We start from the raw sequence: 21,435 nt of genomic DNA on the forward strand, positions 1-21,435 counted from the left end.
GTCTCCGCACAGTATTTACCTGGCATGTATGGAATTATGTTGTATGTCATGCATAATTAAGAGAAAGATGTTAAATGCCCAGCTAAGACTTATGGATAGATCAAATTCAAACACCCTTTAGGAGTAAGTTTTTTAATTGCTCTTATTTTCACAAACATAAAGGTATGCCCTATTGGTTGGATGAGAGGGCTTCACTACTCATGTGTAGTCTTCTTCTGTTAAATACGGCTATTAATCCCTGCTGTGGGTCTGACAAAGTTGAGAAGATCAGATGAGAAAAGAAAACACTTTGAAAACCAACATTTTATTAATATGATTCTGTGAAGCCAGGCAAGAGAGGCTGCGGTCAAGCTCTATGGGGCAGCGTCTCAGTATTTTTAAAAACTCTCTACTCTGACAGAACTTACATTAGCTTCCCCGAACACCAACGACAATGCCAAATGCGCGAGACTCCCCTAAAAGGGTATTAGCTTTAAACTTGCCAGTGGTTTGACCCCCTACTCAAGCGCTCCGCTCTGTCTGCGCATGCTCCAGCGCGGCTCGGGCCTCCTCGCGGGGTTGGGCGGAAAGCGGAGGGTGGAGTGCGGGCCACGTGGGTTCCCGTGACGTCATCTCCGGGCGCCGAGGGTGACTGGACTTGCTGTGGGCTTCCAAGGCCCCGCGGCGCTGCGGGTTGTATTGGCAGGATACCGGAGGGCGGAAGTGCAGCAGGGCTCGGCTCCGACCTCCGCGCCGCTGCCTTCTGCGGCTGCGCGGGCTCTCGGGACTCCGGGCTCGCGCGCCTCTGCGGGACAGTGTGTCAAGCACCCTGCGCCGCCGCCCTGCCAGAGCCCGGGATCCGAGCGTCTTCACCGGTGCGGGAAGCCGGAGAAGGAGCTGGCGTTTCTGGTAGGGTGTGTGTGACTGTGTATGTGTGTGTGTGTCTCCGTCTCCCCGTTTTCCTAGTGTGGGGAAATGCCTGGAGGAGAAGGGTTGGGGAGGTGCCAGGTAGGTGTGGTAAGAGGGAGGGGCGAGTAGCCGGCTGGAGGAGCGCTCCCCCGGGCGGCGGTGGCGGGTGGAGGTAGTTCCTCCGGGGGAGGTGGGGTTGGCCAGACGCCGCCCCCGAGGACCTTGGGCAGGCCGGAGGGTGTAGCCTGTGTGATCTCTCTCCGGGAATATGTCAGTTCCTTATTAAAGTGGGAAGCCTAGCGTCTTATCGCAGGCTCTAGAGTTTAGTTTAAGACGTGCATTTTTCGTGGAACAGTTACTTAAAGTGTAATTATTTCACAGGCAGTTCGATTCTGTCCGAATTTAGTGGGTGTTTCCTCCAATTTCTTTTCTCAACGGCATTCATTCTAATTTTAATAATAATATTTAGTGCCAACGAAGTCATTTTCTGTTGGCAAAGAACTTTCACATCCTTTATACTTTGGATTATTTTCAAATCATACCTGAAACTGGAGGAACGTAAGGAAATTGGATTGGTTCTAGATTTTCCTCAGGGGTGATGAGGCACAGCATGTCTTCAGCAACAATCAGAACTCAAGAGACTATCAGACATCTCTGAACTTCCAAGGCCTTCCAGAATCCACGTGATAAATCTCAGAGTCTTTTGAGCTCGGGTACTTGCATTTGAACTTAATTGTTTGTGATTTCCATACATGGATTTGTTGGTTGAATTTTAAATTTGAAAGTTAAAGATATTGGGCTGAGGGTAGTAGTTGAGGGGGATTTTAGAGTTTTATGCTAGCTTTGAGTATGTGCCCTGATCTTCAAAGATATGCTGGTTAAAACTGGGGGAAATGAGCAGAATGATACTATATGACTATGACTATTTAGAATAATGTACATACTCAAGTGTAGGTTTGCTTTATTAATTCAACAAATACTGAGTGCCTGTTATGTGCCAGGCACTGAACAAAAAGTAAATATAAAAATAAACAGTGAACAAAACAATAAAAATTCTTGCCATCATATAGTTCACTTTGAGGGTGGGAGGGGAAGACATTAATGTAAAAATTAATTAAGGGGCGCCTGGGTGGCTCAGGTCATGATCCCAGGGTCCTGGAATCGAGCCCTGCCTCGGGCTCCCTGCTCAGCAGGAAGCCTGCTTCTCCCTCTCCCACTCCCCCTGCTTGTGTTCCCTCTCTCGCTGTGTCTCTCTCTGTCAAATGAATAAATAAAATCTTAAAAAAAAAAAAAGATTTAAAAAATTAATTTAAAAATATGTCAGGTGGTGAAAAGTGCTAGAGAGAAAGAATAAAGTCGTGAAGGGTAACAAGGAATGTCAGTGGCCTGCATAGGAAATTGCAGTGGTGGCTTTAGAAAAGATGATATTTGAGTAGAGAACTGAAAGTGATAAAGAAGGATTTCATGTGGATGTAGTGGAATGAGCCATTAGACCTATCACAAAGTCCCTGAGACAGGAGCATACCAGCTAGTTCGGCTGGAGCTGAGTGAGCAAAAAGGGGGAGAGGTAGATAATCAGGTCAGAATGCGGCGGGGTCATATACAGCCTTATAGGACTTTGTAAGGACTTTAGTTTTTACTTTGAATGAGATAGTAGGGTTTGAGTAAAGGAGTAAACTGATCTGACTTGTGTTGAAAAGGATCTTTCTGATTGCTATGTTGTTTGTCTCTAGCAAGGGCAGAAATAATGAGACCCCTTAGTAGGCCATTTATCCAGGTTAAAGGTCAAGGTGACATGGATCAGTGTGATAATAGTGATGATGGTGAGAAATGGCCAGATTCTGAACTTGTGTCTAAGCTAAAGCAGTAGGTATGAAGGGTCAAGGATGACTCCAAGATTTATGGCTTAGCAACTAGAGAGCAGTTACCACTTTGTGATTTGGGGAAGACCACAGAATAATAGGGAGATGAGGGAGGAAGGTCTGAAATCATTTTCTGTTTGCACATGCTGAATTTTCAAATGAAATGTCAATATTGCATAGTATCTATGAAACTGGAGTTCAGAAGAGAAGTCTGGGCTGAAGATATAAATGTGGGAATTGTTACTGTGTAAATGATATTTAAAGCCATGAGAGATCTCCAAAGGTGTGGTTCAAGGTGCACTTCAAGATTGGTAGGAGGTTGGAGATATTTAGGAGCTATTCCTCCAGGATGGGGGTTGGGCTGTTCATTAAACCCCCTGTTGATAACCACTCATCCTTCGTAACAGGATAGAAGGAAATAGAAAGCTAGTTCATTAGCTGTGAGAGAGTGAGGAAGGAGATGCGAAAATTAGAGGAGAGAGGAGATACGAAATGGTGATCTAGGACAGTGGGAGAATAAATGGACTCCGGAAATGTAGGAACGCTGGCCAGTACTCAGGGCCTACTTTTGAGGTTAGTGTTCATGAATTTAAAAGGAGACCAGCCAGCATAGATTATTTTTAGATGTTTTCAAATTTACTACCAGTAGGTATTTGATATTTTAAGTAATTTCTAGGTAGTTGGGGATTTTGTCAGCAGAATAGCTTCAAGTAATAGGTTAGCCTTTCTTGGTTTGTAGTGTGAAAGAGACTAGTAATTGTGCATTATATTTTTATTATACTTCCTGTGCTGTTTGCTAAATGTTGTTGGCTGGGAACTTGCATTGTTCCAGGCCTTGAATTAGTTGCAGAGAATTCAGCAGTCAGGAAATAGCCCTGTCCTCCACAAGCTTACTTCTAGTAGACTGCATCATGGGTTGTGATTTCTGTGCTTGAAAAATATTGCCTTCTAATTGGATGCATGCTGATGAAAGTGTAGTGTATCTATGAGAGGGGAAAATATTCTTGCAAGATAATGAAATTGCTGAATTTAAAGTGTGATTATACTGATTTGGAGAAGAGTTTAGGCAGAAAAGTTTCTTAAGTAGCTAGTATAACTTTTCAATATATATATTTTATACATTTTTCCAATTGTTTAACAAAAATTACAGAGTCTGCTATGTGCTAATTATGCTAATATTGAGGATACAAAGTAAATATGATTCTGCTTCGGCTGTCAGTGAACTCACAGTTCATTGTGGGTATGGGCAAGAGACAGATAAGATAAACGTAACTGCAATACATGGTTATAACATGCTATTATAGAAGTAATTAGATTGGAGATTGCTTAGTGGAAAGCTTCCCAAGAAGCTGATGTTAAGCTGACTCTTAAAAGAGGATTAAGAATTGGCCAAAAATAAGAGGACAAGGGTGTTTAAGGAGACAGGTCATGGAGGCATGAGGAAATCATGTATTAAATACATATATCATTTATTGAGTGGTCACCAGGTGCTAAACACCCAACAGCCTTGTGAAATTAGAATTATCTTCAGTTTACAAATACAAGGTTCAAAAATGTCAGGATACTAGGACACAGCTCACAGGTGGAAGTCTGGGTTTAAACCCATGTCAGTCTGATTTCAAAACCCCTTAACTTTCTGTCTGTATTGCCTGCTGTCGGCATTTAAATCTTCTCTGTCCTTGTTCTTTATCGCTCAGCCAGTTTTTCATTAACTTCTATTCATTCTTCCTTGGAAAGACCTCATATCTGTCTCTCATCTATCCGCCACTACCAGTCTAGGTTAGGCACTCATTATTATATGCCTTAGTGTTGAAATTGCTTCCTGGCTACCCTCTCTTTGACTTGGGATCTCCTTTTGTGCACTGCTACTAGGTAGTTGTTTTAATCTCACTGTTATAAAACCTTACAGGCTTTGTAGGCTTGTTGGATGAAATTGAGAACCCACAGTCTTCTATTTGGTGTGCTTCATGATCTAGTTTCACTTTACATTTCCAGATTTGACAGTAAAGAAATAATAATTGCTTTTATTTCTCAGCACTTACTATGTGTCCAGTACCATGTCAAATATTCTATAGATTTTTTTTTTTTTCCAGAACAGCCTGATGAATTTCATAGGTAAGGAAATTGTAGTAAAGTGTAGTAAAGTAAAATTTGGCTGGGATCCCAGGTGATATTAAAACATGTCACAATATCAGTTCTTTCATGATCTACTACCCCTCCCAACTCAGTTTCCTAAAAAATTGGCACGCACATTGCTCCTGCATACTTTCTGCCTTTATTGATGCTATTTTGCCCTGCTCGGAATATTTGTTGTCTTTATTCCATATTTTACCTAGTGAATAATTCTACCCATTCTGCATATACTCATTCTTTTATATTCTACACATTCTTCAAGTTCCATATCTTTTAAATTCTTCCCTGAACACTATAGGGGATATTAATATTTTTCTTCTTCCTTTCCACCCTCCTCCCTTATGAAAGCTTTCATAAAATAGCATTTAATTATAACCATGGACATTCTGGAGTTGGAAGGGATGCTGGCAACCGTATGACATAAATGAAAAAATACGAGATCTGAAATCAGAGATAAAAAAGTCTTTACTGTAAGTTTATAAGTGTTGTAAAAGTAGAAGTGCCGTGAGAAAAGAAAAGTTTCACCTGAGTTATGCATAAAAGAAAGGCTATCTTGAGCTGGGTCCTAAAGGATGTTTTAAGTCAGAAAACAAGGTAGGGAAGGCTGCTTTAGGGTAAGGAACCACCAGCATGAGCAGAGCCATGGAAAAGATATGAAAGTTTATGGTATGTTTAATAGATTAGGAGATAATATCTTCTGGACAATGCCTGAGGTTTTTAAAAAGTTGTTATTGTCACTACCATCATCATCTTTTATGTCCTCAGCATCTGCCACACAGCTGGGCATAGCAAATGATCAAATATTGATTGACTTTATATTGAGTGTTAATAGCAGTGTTCAATTTTTTTAAAAAGATTTATGAGAGAGAGAGAGCATGAGTGGGAAGGGCAGCGAGAGAGGGAGAGAGAATATCAAGCAGACTCTGCCCTGAGTGAGGAGCTGGATGTGGCACTCAGTCTTGGGACCCTGAGATCAGGACCTGAGCCAAAACCAAGAGTTGGATGCCCAACTGACTGCGCCACCCAGACGTCTCCCAGTGTTCAATTTTGAGACATGCTCTTATTGGTTCTGTAAATTATAGTAGACACTTTATAATACTATGTTATAGGCATTGCCCTAAGTGCTTTACATGTATTAATTTTATCTATTTTATGGGGTAAGTGCTGTTATTCACATTTCACAGATGAGAAAACTAAGACATGAGAAGTTAATTGACTTACTTGAGGTCACAGAGTGATAAAACTAGGTTTTGAATCCAGGCAATCTGGCTCCATATTCTGTATTTTGAACCCCCACATTGTAGTGCCTCTCGAGAGTTAAATTTTGTTTTTCTGCTTCTGTTTTAAAAAAGATAATTTAATACATCTTTTAGTTTTATCCATGTGTCAGTTAGTTTTTTGGCACATTTTTGAGTTAAGTGTATTTGCATGCTTTCTTACATAATTCATTATATGTGAATATTTATTAATATTGAAAGACTAACATTTTATGATGCTATAAATCTGTGTATTTTGATGCAGTTAGTAGCCTTGTTTGAAGTTTTCATAAATCTGTTTAGAAATTTCTACTGTTTTGTAAAATTTGTATTGACTACCACATGACACCTTCAGCTGCCCTGGCTCAGTCAGATCTTCCCTGCAAGGAATATATACATAAGAAACAGTGGTATATGGGAAATAAGGTACTGATTTATCTTTCACAGGTTTTGTACCTAAAATCCTACCTTCGAACTTTGGTAAAGTCTTATGTTCCAGCCCAGTTTACCAAAGTTCTGCAGTGGGATTTTAGGTATAAAACCAGTAAAAGATAAGTCCATACTTCTATCACTGTTGGGGAGAGACTCCCAGAAACAAAGAGAAAAGGAAGACATTGGCCACTTCTTCTTACTGATTCTGACATGTGAAAGGAAGAAGCAGAAGAAAATGCCATGGAAAGAAATAGCAGGGGGGTCAGGTATTGTCATCTGGCAGAGTAGAGGGGAGAGAATGGAGCCATACCCAAATCTGTGATATTTTTATTTATGGTAACCCCTGCCTGTTAATAAACAAGGCTCAAATGGTGTCCTGGACTCTGGCAAATCAGATGATTATTCCTTCTTGAGAGGACAGTGGTTGGAGAGAAGGAAAGAACTTGTAGAAATGGACTTTATTTAAGTGGCCATACTCACTTTAATTTTTAATTTTCTTTTGAATTATATTGTCTACCTATTTTTTTCTGAGGCAGAAAAATTATCCAATGTGACAATATTGATAGTGACTTTCAACTTTAAAATTGTATTTCAGTGTTCTTAAAATCTCTTAGGAAAGGAGCTCTTTGCCTCAAGTTTTTTTTCTTTGTGAGCGAGAGAGGAATCTTAGTTGTAGCTAATGGTTAATGGGCTGTATTATAGTTACAGAAACCACTGCTTACCACCTCTGTATTGGATTCAACTTTAGGTTTACTTATTTGCCATAACTTAGATTTCATTATTTCCTGTCATCAGTAAATTTATTCATAAAGAACAAAGTATTAATGTAATTTGGAAGTAGTGAGGTCTTTTCTATTTTCAGTGAGTTAATTTTGTGTGATACATAAACTTGGGAATTCTCTGCAGAGAAACTCAATGTGTTGTTTGAATTTGAAGTGTATCAGGGTGGAATTATATGAAGTGTGAATGCTTGTATCATTTGCTTAAAATGGTGACTTTTATGGATATGCTTTAATAAAAATTAAAACCCTGTAATATGCCAGGAAGAGCACTAGACTCAGTTCAGTAACTCAGTGACCAGATTTGTTATCCTGGTTTCACTGTTACTTTAGTGGTCTTGTAATGTTTATCCTGGTTTGACTGTTACTTAGTGCTCTTGTAATGTTGGACAGATTTTTTCACCTCTTTCCGTTTATTTACCTGTAGATAATATTGCATCCAGTTGACCTCCAAGGTGCATTTAAGTATAGTGATACAAAATTCAGAACTCTATTTGTTTTTTTTTATCTTTGGCTAATTAATTAATGGCAGTCCTGATGCACTTGGCATTGGTCAGTGGACGAGAAAAGAGAGAAAAGCTCTTTGAATAATTCAGTGTTAGTAATTGGTATTTGGCTAAACTGATACGGTTATTTAAAATGTTTCTATAGGGTATGCTAGCCTATAAAGAAAATATATATATATATATATAAAGAAATACATGAGTAAAAGGATATTGAATCTTAGTATCCAGGTACTGACAGTGTTTATTTCTGCATTTACTCATACTGTATATTGCATTGTTACCTAGTTGTGGAATATTAGTGCTGGAAGACACTTGGATATTACAGAGGCCAAAAGCCATATTCTTCTATCATACCCAGAATATTTCAGTTTGCAGATTTAGTGCCAAATTTGTGGTATAAAGAATATTTTAAGTTCAGAGTAAAAGCATTTACTACTACTCGTGGTGGCAGAGGATTGGGAGCTGGGTTTGCAGAGTGGGTAGGATTTGAATAGGTGAGAGATGAGCATGAGGGGGATGGTAGGACAGAGAGCAAGGTATTTAAATTGCCAGTTTTGCTAGAGGGTTTATAAAAAGTATAGTAAATAAGATTGGAAATATTGGTGGAATCAAACCATGGACAGGATGAAATTTAGAAATTTAGGATGAAAATAGGTCTATACAAAGTCTATACACCAGGATGTGTGTGTGTGTGTTTGTGTATTTTTTTTTCCCCCCAGCAAAAGCAAACTATCTAGATGGAGTGGGAGAGGTTGAATATATTAGATGGGGCAGGGATAATTGTGGGGATGATAGTTTGGAGTTGGCCTCTAAGGGACCATAAGGATATAGGAAGACTTCCCTTTAGATGAGCAATAGACTCTCCTGGGGCTTGAGAGAATGATACAAGTATAGCTTCACTTTGGCTGTGGTTCATTAGTTGCATAAGTTAAGTTAGCACACGTAATTTTGAATTACTTACTTGTATGATCCTTTTAAATAAATAATAGCTCTGCCTTTAGAATTTATTGTACTGATTTTTCATTCGTTCTAAAGAATGCTGATCACACACTTTTTTGAAATGAATGATTGTTATGGCATTCATTTTTCCTATAATCTTTCTTTGTTTTAGAGTGTGTTCATTTATCCTTGCAAGGATCTGACTAATGCTCTTCATTTTATTTTCAGTTTGGCTTTGGGTGAAAAAAGAATTTAGCCTATATGCACTGCTTTAACCATTGGAAGAATGACAGATGACAAAGATGTGCTTCGAGATGTGTGGTTTGGACGAATTCCAACTTGTTTCACCCTGTATCAGGATGAGATAACTGAACGGGAGGCAGAACCATATTATGTAAGTATGTTGATGAAAAATGGGATATCTAACTTTGTCCGTTTTTGTAAATGAAGCTCTAAGAACCTGGAGGCTGTTACCCAACATTTTATATACAATTAATACTTGCTTATTATGGAAAAAAATTAGAAAACACAGATCAATAAAAGGAAGGAATTAAAAATTACCTCTAATCCTACCACCCAGAGGGAAAAAAAAACTGTTGACATGTTGATTATGGGACCGTCTTGACTTTCTTTTTCTCATGAATACATACATATATAATATGTGATAATGGAATTGTAAGTTATGTGCTATAGGAGCAATTTTGAAAATAATAGGCTCAGATTTGATTCTTCCTTATGTAAGTGGTTCCAAGCAACTGTTTACCAAATTCTTTTTTATAGCTCAATGAACATATGAGTGTGTGTGTTTTCATATGTTGATAAACTAATATGTATTATATAAAATATAACAAATTGCTGTATGTAAACTTGTAGGTTTGAATTAGTGTCATCTGTTTTAGAAAACAATATCAAATATCTTCTGATTTTAGCCTGCTTTTTTTCCTTTTCTAAGTGCATATATAACCCAAACTTAAGCATCTGTCAGTCAGAAATAGTAGTATCCTGCCTTTTTACTGAATAGGTCCTAATAGACAAAGACATTCTCAGTTGACATTATTTTAGTTTTGTCTCAGGTACACATAATATTGTTTACCTAGGAATATCTGGAGAAGTGGAAATTTATTTGTGGTGTTGGACTTTTCTTTTTTCACTTTAATAAAGCTTGCCCTTTGCTTTCTCCCTTGTCTGTTTGAGGGGTAGCACTGCTCCTCAGCCTGCTCCAGCCATGAGAAGTCAGACTGGTGGAGGAAGCTACTTAAGGAGCCCCATGCACTCACTTTTTGGGTACAGGAACAGTTTCATTTTACTCTGTGTATCCTCAGCATCTGGCATAGGTCATGCAAGCGGTAGACAGTGCATGAAAGCCTTATAGATTCATGTTGGGATTTTGTTTTAAATGGTCTCTTTGGCTTTTCTTACTGAAAATAATTTCAGAGAAATTGGGCAGTCTTTTGTTACTAGTACTTAGGTTATCATAACTGAACATACACTTTTGAGTCGTTTTAACTTTGGAAATCTCAGCAGTTTTTTTTTCTGCCTTTAGAAAAATTTCCATAGTTAAAAACAAAATGTGGTCACAGTTTATTTTTAGAAGAATTTCACTTGTTAGATGTATTTTTTTTTTTTTTGCTTCTCCTTCTGTAATATGTGTTAGGATATCACTTATGTTTTGTTTCCAAACTAGTTTCTGTTATTTTAATTAAAACTTTTAACCTCTGGTGCCTTTCTGATCGTATCTAAACAAAGGAATGTATGTGTCTAGTTGGTCAAAGTGGCAGATACGAGAAATATGTAATTTAAGTCTGTTTACTTTTAAGTCAGAATATGATGTTTGACAGCTTCCTGCAGTTAATTCAAGTAAAGAGGCTTCTTTATTTCTTTTTTTCCTTCTTTATGTATGATTTTTTTCGTTCTTTATGTATGAATCTGTTAAATATAAAAAGATTGTTGTGAGAGTGGAGTGTAAGTTGTTTTCTAGCTGTCTCTAATTGAATTGAAAATGGCAGCAAGTATTGGGGATATCTATAGAACGAAGAAAGTTATTTTGTCTAATTGATAATTTTTTTAAAATATATTTTTCCCTCATTTTTCACCCAAAAGAAACTCATATAGTAATTATGGTTATGTTTTTGAAAAATATCAGGTGACAGGCATATAATAAATATTAAACAAAAACTACAGTTTAAAACCATGTGGCATCACCTAGATTTTGCTCTTTACATACATATGTACATGCATACTTAAGTATAAGTTACTACATGCAGGAAGAAAACAAACAAAAACATCAGCAGTGGTTAGTCTTAGAATTATAGGTGAGAATGGTAGTGCCAGTCTGGTTTTAGTTTACATGTGTCTTGGTTGTAAATTACACTTGAATGTACTTTTAATTGCTTTAGTTAATAATAATGATAATATTGTAAAGATTCTGGATGAAATGAGGTAAAAATATCATAGCCTAGGTGCCAGTAAACCTCTTTTCCAGACATTCTCAAAGCTCAAGTGAGGTGAGATTAACAGGATTATCACCATGGCCTGCAAAGTCCAGTCTTGTTCAGGTGGATGTGTAGAAAGGATAGGTGAATGAAGATGTAGTTTGCTTTTTTTTTTTTTTTTTAAAGATTTTATTTTTAAATAATCTCTGCACCCAACGTGGGGCTTGAACTCATGACCCTGAGATCAAGAGTCACAAGCTCTACTGATTAAGCCAGCTAGGTGCCTCTGTAGTTTACTTTTTATAGTGCTTATTCTTTATTTCTTAGAAACTAGATTTAAAAATATTTACTCATACCAAATTTATAAATTAAATTATTATTCAAAGAGTCTGTTTCCAATGGAAAAGAATATTAATGTTAAATATATTCCTGTTTATTTCTGCATTTTGATTTGTTGCCTCTGCATAAATCTCCTTTCAGCCTACATCCCATATCTATGTCAGAGCATTATATCTTATTCTGCAGGGAATATTAGGAAGAAAAATTGTTAGAAACTGGTCTTTCAGTTTATGTTGTTTTTCTTACATTCATTTAAACTGTTGCCTTTCATTTAGATTATCTAATGTAAAAACATACTAATTTACATTCATATTTTGTGACTTGTTACAAGAGGAAATCACTCAGTCATGCACATGATCATAAATCTGAGTGGACCCTAACCATTACACTGCAGTACTTTTATGTTTCCTTAGTCAGCTGTCTCTGTTCTTCTCTAAGACTATGTCTTTGAGCCCTGACCTTGTTTTTCATTCTTAACAGGTAACCTCACTTCCTGCTTTCTGCTTCCTTAACCTTCTGCCACCAAGTCTTCTAAACATATCTGTGCTCACACATACTGACTTCTCTCTTGTTTTAATGGAAGAGGTGTCCTTCCTCCTCGGCAAGGCCCAACCTTCTCTCTGTGCTCTGGATCCCATCCACGGTCTTCCTCAGGAAGCTGGGGGTTTCTGATATTCTCCTACCTCCACCCCTGCCTTCTCTCTTTCTTTTACTTTCAACTTCTACCTACCAGCTCCTTTTTTGCAGCATTTATATTATTTTAAGTCCTTCCTACCCTAAAACAATCATCTGTTGACCCCATCTCTTTTTCACCCTCTTGCTTTCCCTTCATGGCCAGACTTACTGAAAAGGTTGTCTGTACTCGTTGTCTCCTTCCCACTTACTTTACTGGAATCACAGTTTCACACTACTACAACAGAACTGTTTTTGCTGAAGTCACTAATGACATCTTTTTTTTGCCAAACCTTGAGTCTGTTTTTGAATTTTCATTTGCTTGATCTCTCAGTGGTGTTTTGATATTGTTGTTGGCTGTTTTCTCCATTTTGTGGCATTGTTCACTCTTGCTCTGCAATGTCTCATAATTCTGGTTTTGCTTCTAACTTTCTGGGGGGGTTTTTTGGTCTCCTTTGCCAGATCTCTTTCCTTTTGCTTGTTCCTCAATGTTGGCATTCCTTGGGGCTTTGCCCCCCCCCCCCACTTCACTTTCCCCTGGAGTTATCATCCATTTTTATCTCTTTGTTGAGATAAAACTCTTTGTATTTATTTTGACAACTCCTAAGATTTTTCTCCTGAACCCCAGACCTATGTGTCTTCCTGCTGGATATCAAACTGAGTGTTTTGAAACTGCACACATCATCGTTACCTCCAGACAGACTGGTCATCTGCTGTAATCCCTTCCTGTTTTTGCAAGTAGACCCAGTTAATTAATTACTCTTACCAGTAATTAAGAAAAGACTCATCCTTATTGCTTCCTTCTCCCATATCCCAGGCATTCAGTCAGTAACTTAGTCCATCTGATTTTACATCTCAAATATCTTTGAAACTTACCCAGTTTCTTCCATACCCATTGCTATAGCCTAGTTTAGACCACCATTTAAAAACTGATGGGATTTCATAGTACTAAGTAATTTCCCTGGTTTCATTCTTGCCCTCTTTCCATTTTCAGTTTGCGGTTGGAGTCATCTTTTCAAAACACGTATCTGATCCTGTCACCTGCCTGCTTAAAACCTTTAGTAGCCTTTCATCATCTTTAGGACCCTTTGTGTAGTTTATAGCGTTCTCCATGATCTGATCCCTTGCTTCTTCAGTACTATTCTGCCTCAACCCTCTTCATTCCTTTCATTTTCAACTTCTTATGGTTCCTCCTTGTGCCAGTCTTTGTTTTTGTATTCATTCCATGCCTTCTTGCAGTTTCCTCTGTCTGGAATGAGCAGCAGGATCTCCCACCCCTGCTCACAACCCGACATCCACAACACCCATGTTTGGTTCATTCCTCTTTACCTCCTGGCTGTTGCCTTACCATAGACTTCCTGTCCAGGCTTTCCCTAAGCCCCTAGATGAGGTTAAATTCTTTGCTTCTTGCTCTTGTAACATTCTCTACTTTCTCCTTGCACTCATCACATTTGTAATTTTGTTTTTACTATCTTTCTAGCCTGTTAGCTCTGTGAGAGCAAGAACTCTTGTCTCATTCAGTGCTCTATCTTCATTGCCTGGTGTGATGCCTCACACATTGAAATGGAACAGAATTCTAGTATATTTTAATTCTACTTTTGTTCTAGGTGAAGAAGTCCCTAATTTTAGAATTGAAAATTGGTGGAAAAATTAGGATTTGGTATAAACAAATATTACAGCTACCTTTTTCAGAACCATAAGTAATCTATACAGCTGTATAAAACATGTATTCCTTACAAGCTGTATAGAAAAAAAAAAAATCACGTGTGTAGTACTCACTGAATACTTGATAGTGCTAAATCAAGAATGAGAGAACAAAAGATTCCATGTAGCTGACAGTTTCCCCAGAGGGGTTTAACCCTTTTCATATTAAAAGAACTTAACCTCAAAGACATTAATGGAAGTGAAATAAGCCAGACACAAAAGGACAAATATTTCATGATTCCACTTATGCGAGGTATCTAGAATAGTCCAAGGGCCTGTGGAGGAGAATTGGGGGAGTTACTGATTAATTGGTACAGAATTTGAGCTTGGGATGATGAAAAATTCCGAAGATGGATAGTGGTGATGGTTGTACAACAGTGTGAATGTATTTAATGTCAATGAAGTATACACTTAAAAATGGCAAATTTTATGCTAGATACATTTTACCATAATTAAAGAAAGTAAACCAATGAGATACACCTAAGAAAATCAGTGAGTGGTACTATCTGGATATAGAAGACAGGATGATGTCATTTTAGTGTTATTTTTTTTTTATTTTTACTTATTTACTAGATAAGTTGTATCTATACTTTAATATAGTCATTCTCAAATCTTAGTGTTATTTTTTAATGCTACTATAGATATTTATCTTATTTATAAATTACTTCAACAGGCTAATTTAGAACAGAAGATTTCAAGTACATTTCAGTGTAGATTCTGTCCTTTATTAATTATCATTTTTGGCTTTTTGTCACTTAATCTTTGGGATCTGTGATTCATTCAGACACTATTTTGAGCATTTGGAATGTAGCAGTGAACGAAACCAACAAAAATCCCCATCTTATTGGAGCTTACATTTTAATGTTCCTCATTCCTTATTGTGAAGAAATTTTCATTTCGTGAAAATCATTTGTGGACTTTTCAGCAACTTTGAACCCTACGCATGTAGTACAACACCCCAAAATCAGGAGCTGATACCCATGCTCCTCAGTCCTGATGTGTCTGTCCTCTTTTTTTATAATCTCTATAGGTTAGTAGGTTAATATGCTCTGTAGAATAGATTGCTATTTAATGCCCAACAGACATTTTAAGTTATCTGGACTTACTAGTATAGAACTTATTAGACTAATAGATTACAGTTGATTCCTAACACAGGTTTGAACTGTGTGGATCCACTTATATGCTGATTTTTTTTTACAGTTTAGTACTGAAAATGTATTGTCTTTTCTTATGATTTTCTTTCTTTTTTTTTTTTTAAAGATTTTATTTATTTATTTGACACAGAGACACAGCGAGAGAGGGAACACAAGCAAGGGGAGTGGGAGAGGAAGAAGCAGGCTTCCCACTGAGCATGGAGCCCAATGTGGGGCTCGATCCCAGGACCCTTGGATCATGACCCGAGCCAAAGGCAGCCGCTTAACAACTGAGCCACCCAGGCGCCCCTCCTTATGATTTTCTTAATAACATTTTCTTTATCTTACTTTATTGTAAGACTACAGTATAAAATACATATAACATACAAAATATCTGTTAACTGACTCTTTATGTTATTGGTAAGCCTTCTAGTCAACAGTAGACTATTAGTAGTTAGGTTTTTGGGGAGTCAAAAGTTATACGTGAAGATTTTGAACTGTGTGGGGGTTAGCACCCCTAATTACCACGTTTTTCAAGGGTCAACTGTGTACTTATTTATTTAAAAAAAAATGGTTGATTAATCATGCTGTTTTAATTTCTTAGAGACGTCCATGTTACATCTATATTTGATTCTGTCATTTCTGATTTTAATGAATCATTTCTTTGCCATTTATTTATTAGAATATGATTTTGGCAAGTCATTTAAACTGCATGTAAACTAGAGGTGATAATATTGCCTGTGAATCAACTAGTGCTTTTTCTTATACACTGTATTAGTTTCCCTTTTCTCTTCTTCCCTAATCCACATTCTGGTTGTTTCTTTATAAAAGAGGAACTTAATGTTTTGTTGAATCCACATTGCTATTCAAAAGCTTGTTTCTAGTATTAGTAAGTATGTTCTGTTCCACACTGGAGCATGCCAGCTACCTCCCATCCCCTGTACCCTGTTGTCCCCAGGACCACTGTCATGTTCTCTTCCCTAGTTGGGGCCTGTTATCTTGATCTTCGGTTAGTTCCTTTATCCAGAATATTTCTTTGTAAGTATTCCCCAGCCCCGTAATTCTACTTGATTTACTGACCAAAAGACATAATAACTTTGAATAAACAGCATGAAAATGATGCATAATTAGCCTCTCAAAAGCACCTAAGAGTAATAAAACAGTTTTACCAGCAAAAGACAGAAACTTAGAAAAGCAAGATATGGCTAGAGTATGTCCTGGGAAAACATGAATTTTTGCCACTTTCCTGCTTTTATCCACTCATATGTATTCTTTATAAAATTCTAACCAGTTTTCTTAAATGCTGTCTTATGTTTTCTTTCTGGATATCTTTGGTGGGGGAGAAACAATGATGGCCTTCATAACTATGCCAGTTGAGGTTTTACCTAGCCCATCATTCCCTCCCAGACTTTTCTCTCCAAAGTCCAGGTAGGCCCCGGCTCCATAAAGACAGGATTGAGGGAGTTGCTGAACAGTGGCAGATAACCAGTCTACCAGCATCATACCTTAAACTTGTGCCTTATTGCCCTTTAAAGATCTAAATGTGTGGCTCAACAGTCATTCATCTTTAACTTATTTCTTTCCTTCAGTTTCTTGATTAGTAATAACCAAATCTGTTCTGACTGATTTTCAGACCTTTCTCATTTTTCCATTCTTTCATGCCCGTCCCTTCATGTAATATTTCCTTAACAGATTTCCAGTTTATAATCTTATCTTCTTTATATCTACCACTACTAGAATATTCCTCAAATACTGTTTCTCATTCTGCCATCCTTTTATTCATTGTATTGTAGTGGGCCCCTATTGTTCATCAAATGAAAATTTCTGTTTGATCTTTAAAGTCTTTTCTGTTGCTGCAGTGAAGTATTTTTGTAAGTACTTTTTATAAATTTTTTTTTTTACCTTTATTTTAGCCTCATATGGAAGGGGACAGATTATATCTTTGTCTTGGTGTTCTTCGTTGCGATTAAGCGAATACATAGTAGATTATCAAAACATGATGGACCAATTGAGAAGTCCTGATTGATAAGGCAAGATGTACCTTAGGACTGAGTTGATTATTTTCTCAGAACAGTTTAATTAATTCAGGTGAATCATACTGATTTTTAAGTTGAATTTGATAGAAGTAATAGGTATCCTAAATAGCATGACATCTGATTACGTTTGTATTTTTATTTGGAGAAAAGTATTACAGAAAGATTGTACGTAGATTGTGTTGTTTATTCTAGGTACTTATGCTATAAGCCCTACTTAAAGTAATGACCTCATAAGAAATTTAAAACATCTTAACCTTTAGCCTTTTTTTGCTATAAAAAGCAGTTGACTTTGGGTGGAATATTCAAAAAAATGCAAAGAACATGGCTGTTTTTCCTTAAAATTCAAAGACCTATTTAGTATATATTTTTTTGAAAAAATAGTAAATAAATATGGTTTTACAAATTTTCATTTCAGTTGCTTTTGCCAAGAGTAAGTTATTTGACGTTGGTAACTGACAAAGTGAAAAAGCACTTTCAGAAGGTTATGAGACAAGAAGACATTAGTGAGATATGGTTTGAATATGAAGGCACACCACTGAAATGGTGAGTGAATTTTTCTGCATTATTAAGCATTGAGTATATGCTAGCTTTATGAAGGTATAGTGCCCTGAGGCAATTTTTAAAAAGTTATATAAAGAAATAAATCACTAGTCTAGCTCATATAATACAGTGAATTTTAAACTATTGTTTAAATATTTTATTGAAAATATTTCTGCCTTCTTTTGGATGCATGGGAGACTGGACAAATTTGTATATATTTTCAACAGTAGATTTTTCAGTGGCATAATAATAGTGTATTTGGTTATGGTTTTTTTTTCCCAGACGTATTTAAGACTCCCTAATGAATAAGTCACTCTGTGACACTATGCAATTTTGTTTCTATCTCCAAAATTTTTGTAACAGATCTTTATATACACATGATTACCTAAAATGGCATCTTTCAAACTGATTGCCACGTTTAGTGCCATATGCACATTTTACCTAGCCTTGGCTTAATATTTAAAATATATTGATTTCCTTTTTATGTGAAAAATAATTTTGATATTATATCATTCTTAAGAAACATATTGAAAATAAATCCTAAATGTGGGCTTATCCATGTTCAGATGATGTATTTTTGTATTTCCTCTGTTACTGAGAGTTTTGTAAATTGTGCTTCCAAAAATATTTAATGAAACTGGAGAAATTACAGAGAAGAATATAAAAAATCGTTCAAGGTATGCTGGGATGTAGGTGTCGAAATGCTGCTATGTGAATGTAGTTGAATGAAAAAGTCAAGACTTAAATATGAACAATATAAGTAGGTTAGAGGTGGGCTTGCTTTCTAAATCTGGAGTATTAAAATGAAGAGTTTTAAAAGAGGCTCATAAAAAAGGAAGCTAGTAGATGTTTAATAAGTGCAGCTGACTTGAATATAAGTGTTACTTAGAAATAAGGAGTGAACTCTTGGAACTCACCTCATGCTGATGAATTCCCACAAGTGAGTAGATTTTCATAACAGTTTAGAAATACACAAAGTGATATTTTGTATTGATTTTGGAAACAAGGGGATTTTGTATTGAGTTATAGGTCACGTCTCCAACCTTTTGAGGCAGTTCTGGGAAAGGATGACGAAGTTCTTCATAGCATTCATTTTTAAGTAAAAACAGTATTGACAAGCTTGATGATCATATATATCAGACTCATTATAACTCTTGAATAGTTCTAGACCTCAGGCAGCATAGATAAGTCAATGTTTTCTGTTTCTTTTTATTTCTCAGAAGAATTGGAGGTTTTGGAATGGGAAGGTGGCTTAAAAGAAGTATAAGAGGAGCAAGGATCAGGAGAGTAGAGGGAAAGGAAGGAGGGGGAGAGATTGTGGGTGAGTAGCAATAGGATATATCTATATTCTTGACAGTTTTGTCTGTATTATAGTTGGATATTGAAATTGTATTGCTCTATGTGTATTATATACACATTATTGTTAAGAATTCATGTGACTGACACTAGGCTTTTCAGTTTTATCAGTGTGAAGTAGGGCTTCTTAAAGGGCTTTATTGACATTTGACCTAGGTAATTCTTTGTTGTGGGAGGGTTAACCTGTACATTGTAGGACTTTTTTTTTTTTTAAGATTTTATTTATTTATTTGACAGAGAGAGAGAGAGCGAGAGCAGGAACACAAGCAGGGGGAGTGGGAGAAGGAGAAGCAGGCTTCCCGACGAGCAGGGAGCCCGATGTGGGACTTGATCCCAGGACCCTGGGATCATGACCTGAGCCAAAGGCAGATGCTTAACCACTGAGCCACCCAGAGCTACATTGTAGGACTTTAAGCAGCAGCCTTGGCCTCTACCTACTAGAGCTAGTAGCATTCCCTCTAGTCGTGCTTATAAAAAATGCTGCCAGATGTCCTGGGATGGAGGGGTACAAAACCACCCCCAATTGAGAAACTCTGGAAAAGATGGGAAACCTCAATTTAACTTTTATAAGTAAATGAGTGCTCAGTCATCATTCTTCAGCTGCTGTTTTAATCCATCCTGTATGGTGGGTTTTTTTGTATTTGATATGACTTGTATTCTGTAAGTTTGTAAGTTTGTATTATATATCAGTAAATAATGTTTGGACCCATTTCTCTCTGTTACCACAGAGTAATGATTTTGGCTTAAATATATCATGTTCTTACTTTGTCAGTATTATCTCTTCTGAGAATCTTTTATTAAAGAGTAAAAAATTAAAATTATTGTTCTTTTTAGAGCGCTTATGTGAAAGTAATTGTATTCACGTATCTTCGCTTTAGGTTTTGGGGTGTTAACTTTTTATGCATGATGTCACTTTCATAGGTATGTCTTGCTATAAGTTCATTGTGTTTAATGGCTTTTGATAAAACTTTTCCTTTAGTACAGCAGTCCCCCTTTATCTGTGGTTTTGCTTTTTGTAGTTTCATTTACCCTCAGTCAGCCACAGTCTGGAAGCAGGTGATCCTTCTCCGACATATCGTCAGAGGGTTGGCAGTAGTAGCCTGACACCGTGTCACAGTGCTTATGTCGTTCACCTCACTTCATCTTATCACGTAGGCATTTTATCCTCTAACACTATCACAAGAAGGGTGAGCGTAGTTCAGTAAGATATTTTGAGAGAGGGAGACCACATTCACGTAACTTTTTTATAACTTTTTGTTATAATTGTTCTATTATAAGTTGTTGTTAATCTCTTACTGTGCCTAATTTATAAATGAAACTTTATCATAGGTCTGTATGTATAGGAGAAAGTGTAGTATATGTAGACTTCGGTACTATCTGTCGTTTCAGGCATCCTTAGGGCATATCCCTAAGGATATGGAACATATCCCCCCCTATATAAGGGGGGACTAATTACCATATTGTGAGGTACTCCATATATTTGAGGAAGGAATAGCTTCCAGAGGCATGAATATAATCCAGGACCTCTGGGCTAAGTCTTGATCTTTCCTCTTTTTGCTCCCAACTATAGCAGTTTTCTCCTACGTTAAAGGAGTCCTCTTCCTGTGTTAAAGGAGTCACAGACTATCAGTAGCTATCTGGCATTAAGCAGTGGGCTTCATATGATAGGATAATCATTATAGGGAAGCAGCTACCACTGAAGTTTTGTAGGACTTGGACTTTTGAGACCATGCAAGTGTCCTAAGAGTAGAGGAGCATTTATTTGAGTAGGGTGATAACATCTTTCTTATACTTGATTCTTTGGAGTTTTAAATAAATTCAAGTGAGAAAGGAAATCAAACACCAGTTTAGATAATTCATAAAAGAAGGTAGAAAGAGCATAAATTGATACTACTTCTTACTCTGTAACTCCTGCTGTTCGTATTTATTATTATAATTGTTTAAATATCTGCATAAGAGGGCGCCTGGGTGGCTCAGTTGGTTAAGCGACTGCCTTCGGCTCAGGTCATGATCCTGGAGTCCCGGGATCGAGTCCCACATCGGGCTCCCTGCTCAACAGGGAGTCTCCTTCTCCCTCTGACCCTCCCCCTCTCATGCTCTCTCTCTCTCTCATTCTCTCTCTCAAATAAATAAAATCTTTAAAAAAAAAATAAATAAATATCTGCATAAGATACTTGAGCATGGGCTTTTGTACCTCAAGCAGTAGTACATAAGAGGTGCTAAGTAAATGTTTGTTCAGTGGGTGAATGAATCTAAATAATTCCTTCTTTTTATTGAGAAAATGAAGCCAAATTAAATAAAATAACTTGTTCAAATGAGTGAGTAGGACCAGATTTTGAAAGTCTCAGTTCAGGCCTCTTTCCACCATATCTGCTGATACTCTATTTGTTACTTGTTGTTTTCTTCAATTCTGTAGGTTCTCTCTGAA

The 21,435-nt window shown here is 37.0% G+C and overlaps 1 protein-coding gene across 3 annotated transcripts in view; it reads left to right on the forward strand.

Annotated features, from left to right (window-relative positions):
- The first annotated feature begins 604 nt into the window (after window positions 1-604).
- Window positions 605-21,435, forward strand: part of ATG5 (autophagy related 5) — a 131,169-nt gene continuing 110,338 nt past the window's right edge. The window contains exons 1-3 of one of the 3 annotated variants that reach the window (XM_032408147.1): window positions 605-888; window positions 9,024-9,189; window positions 17,527-17,654. In XM_032408147.1, the coding sequence (XP_032264038.1) occupies window positions 9,082-9,189; window positions 17,527-17,654 (236 nt within the window). In that variant the 5' untranslated portion in view covers window positions 605-888; window positions 9,024-9,081. Of the gene's footprint in view, window positions 889-9,023; window positions 9,190-17,526; window positions 17,655-21,435 lie in introns of those variants that run through there. The other 2 variants (XM_032408151.1, XM_032408148.1) reach the window with 2 other exon arrangements.

This window comes from Phoca vitulina, unplaced genomic scaffold (assembly GCF_004348235.1).
Source record: "Phoca vitulina isolate PV1807 unplaced genomic scaffold, GSC_HSeal_1.0 scaffold9, whole genome shotgun sequence".
Lineage (NCBI taxonomy): Eukaryota > Metazoa > Chordata > Mammalia > Carnivora > Phocidae > Phoca > Phoca vitulina.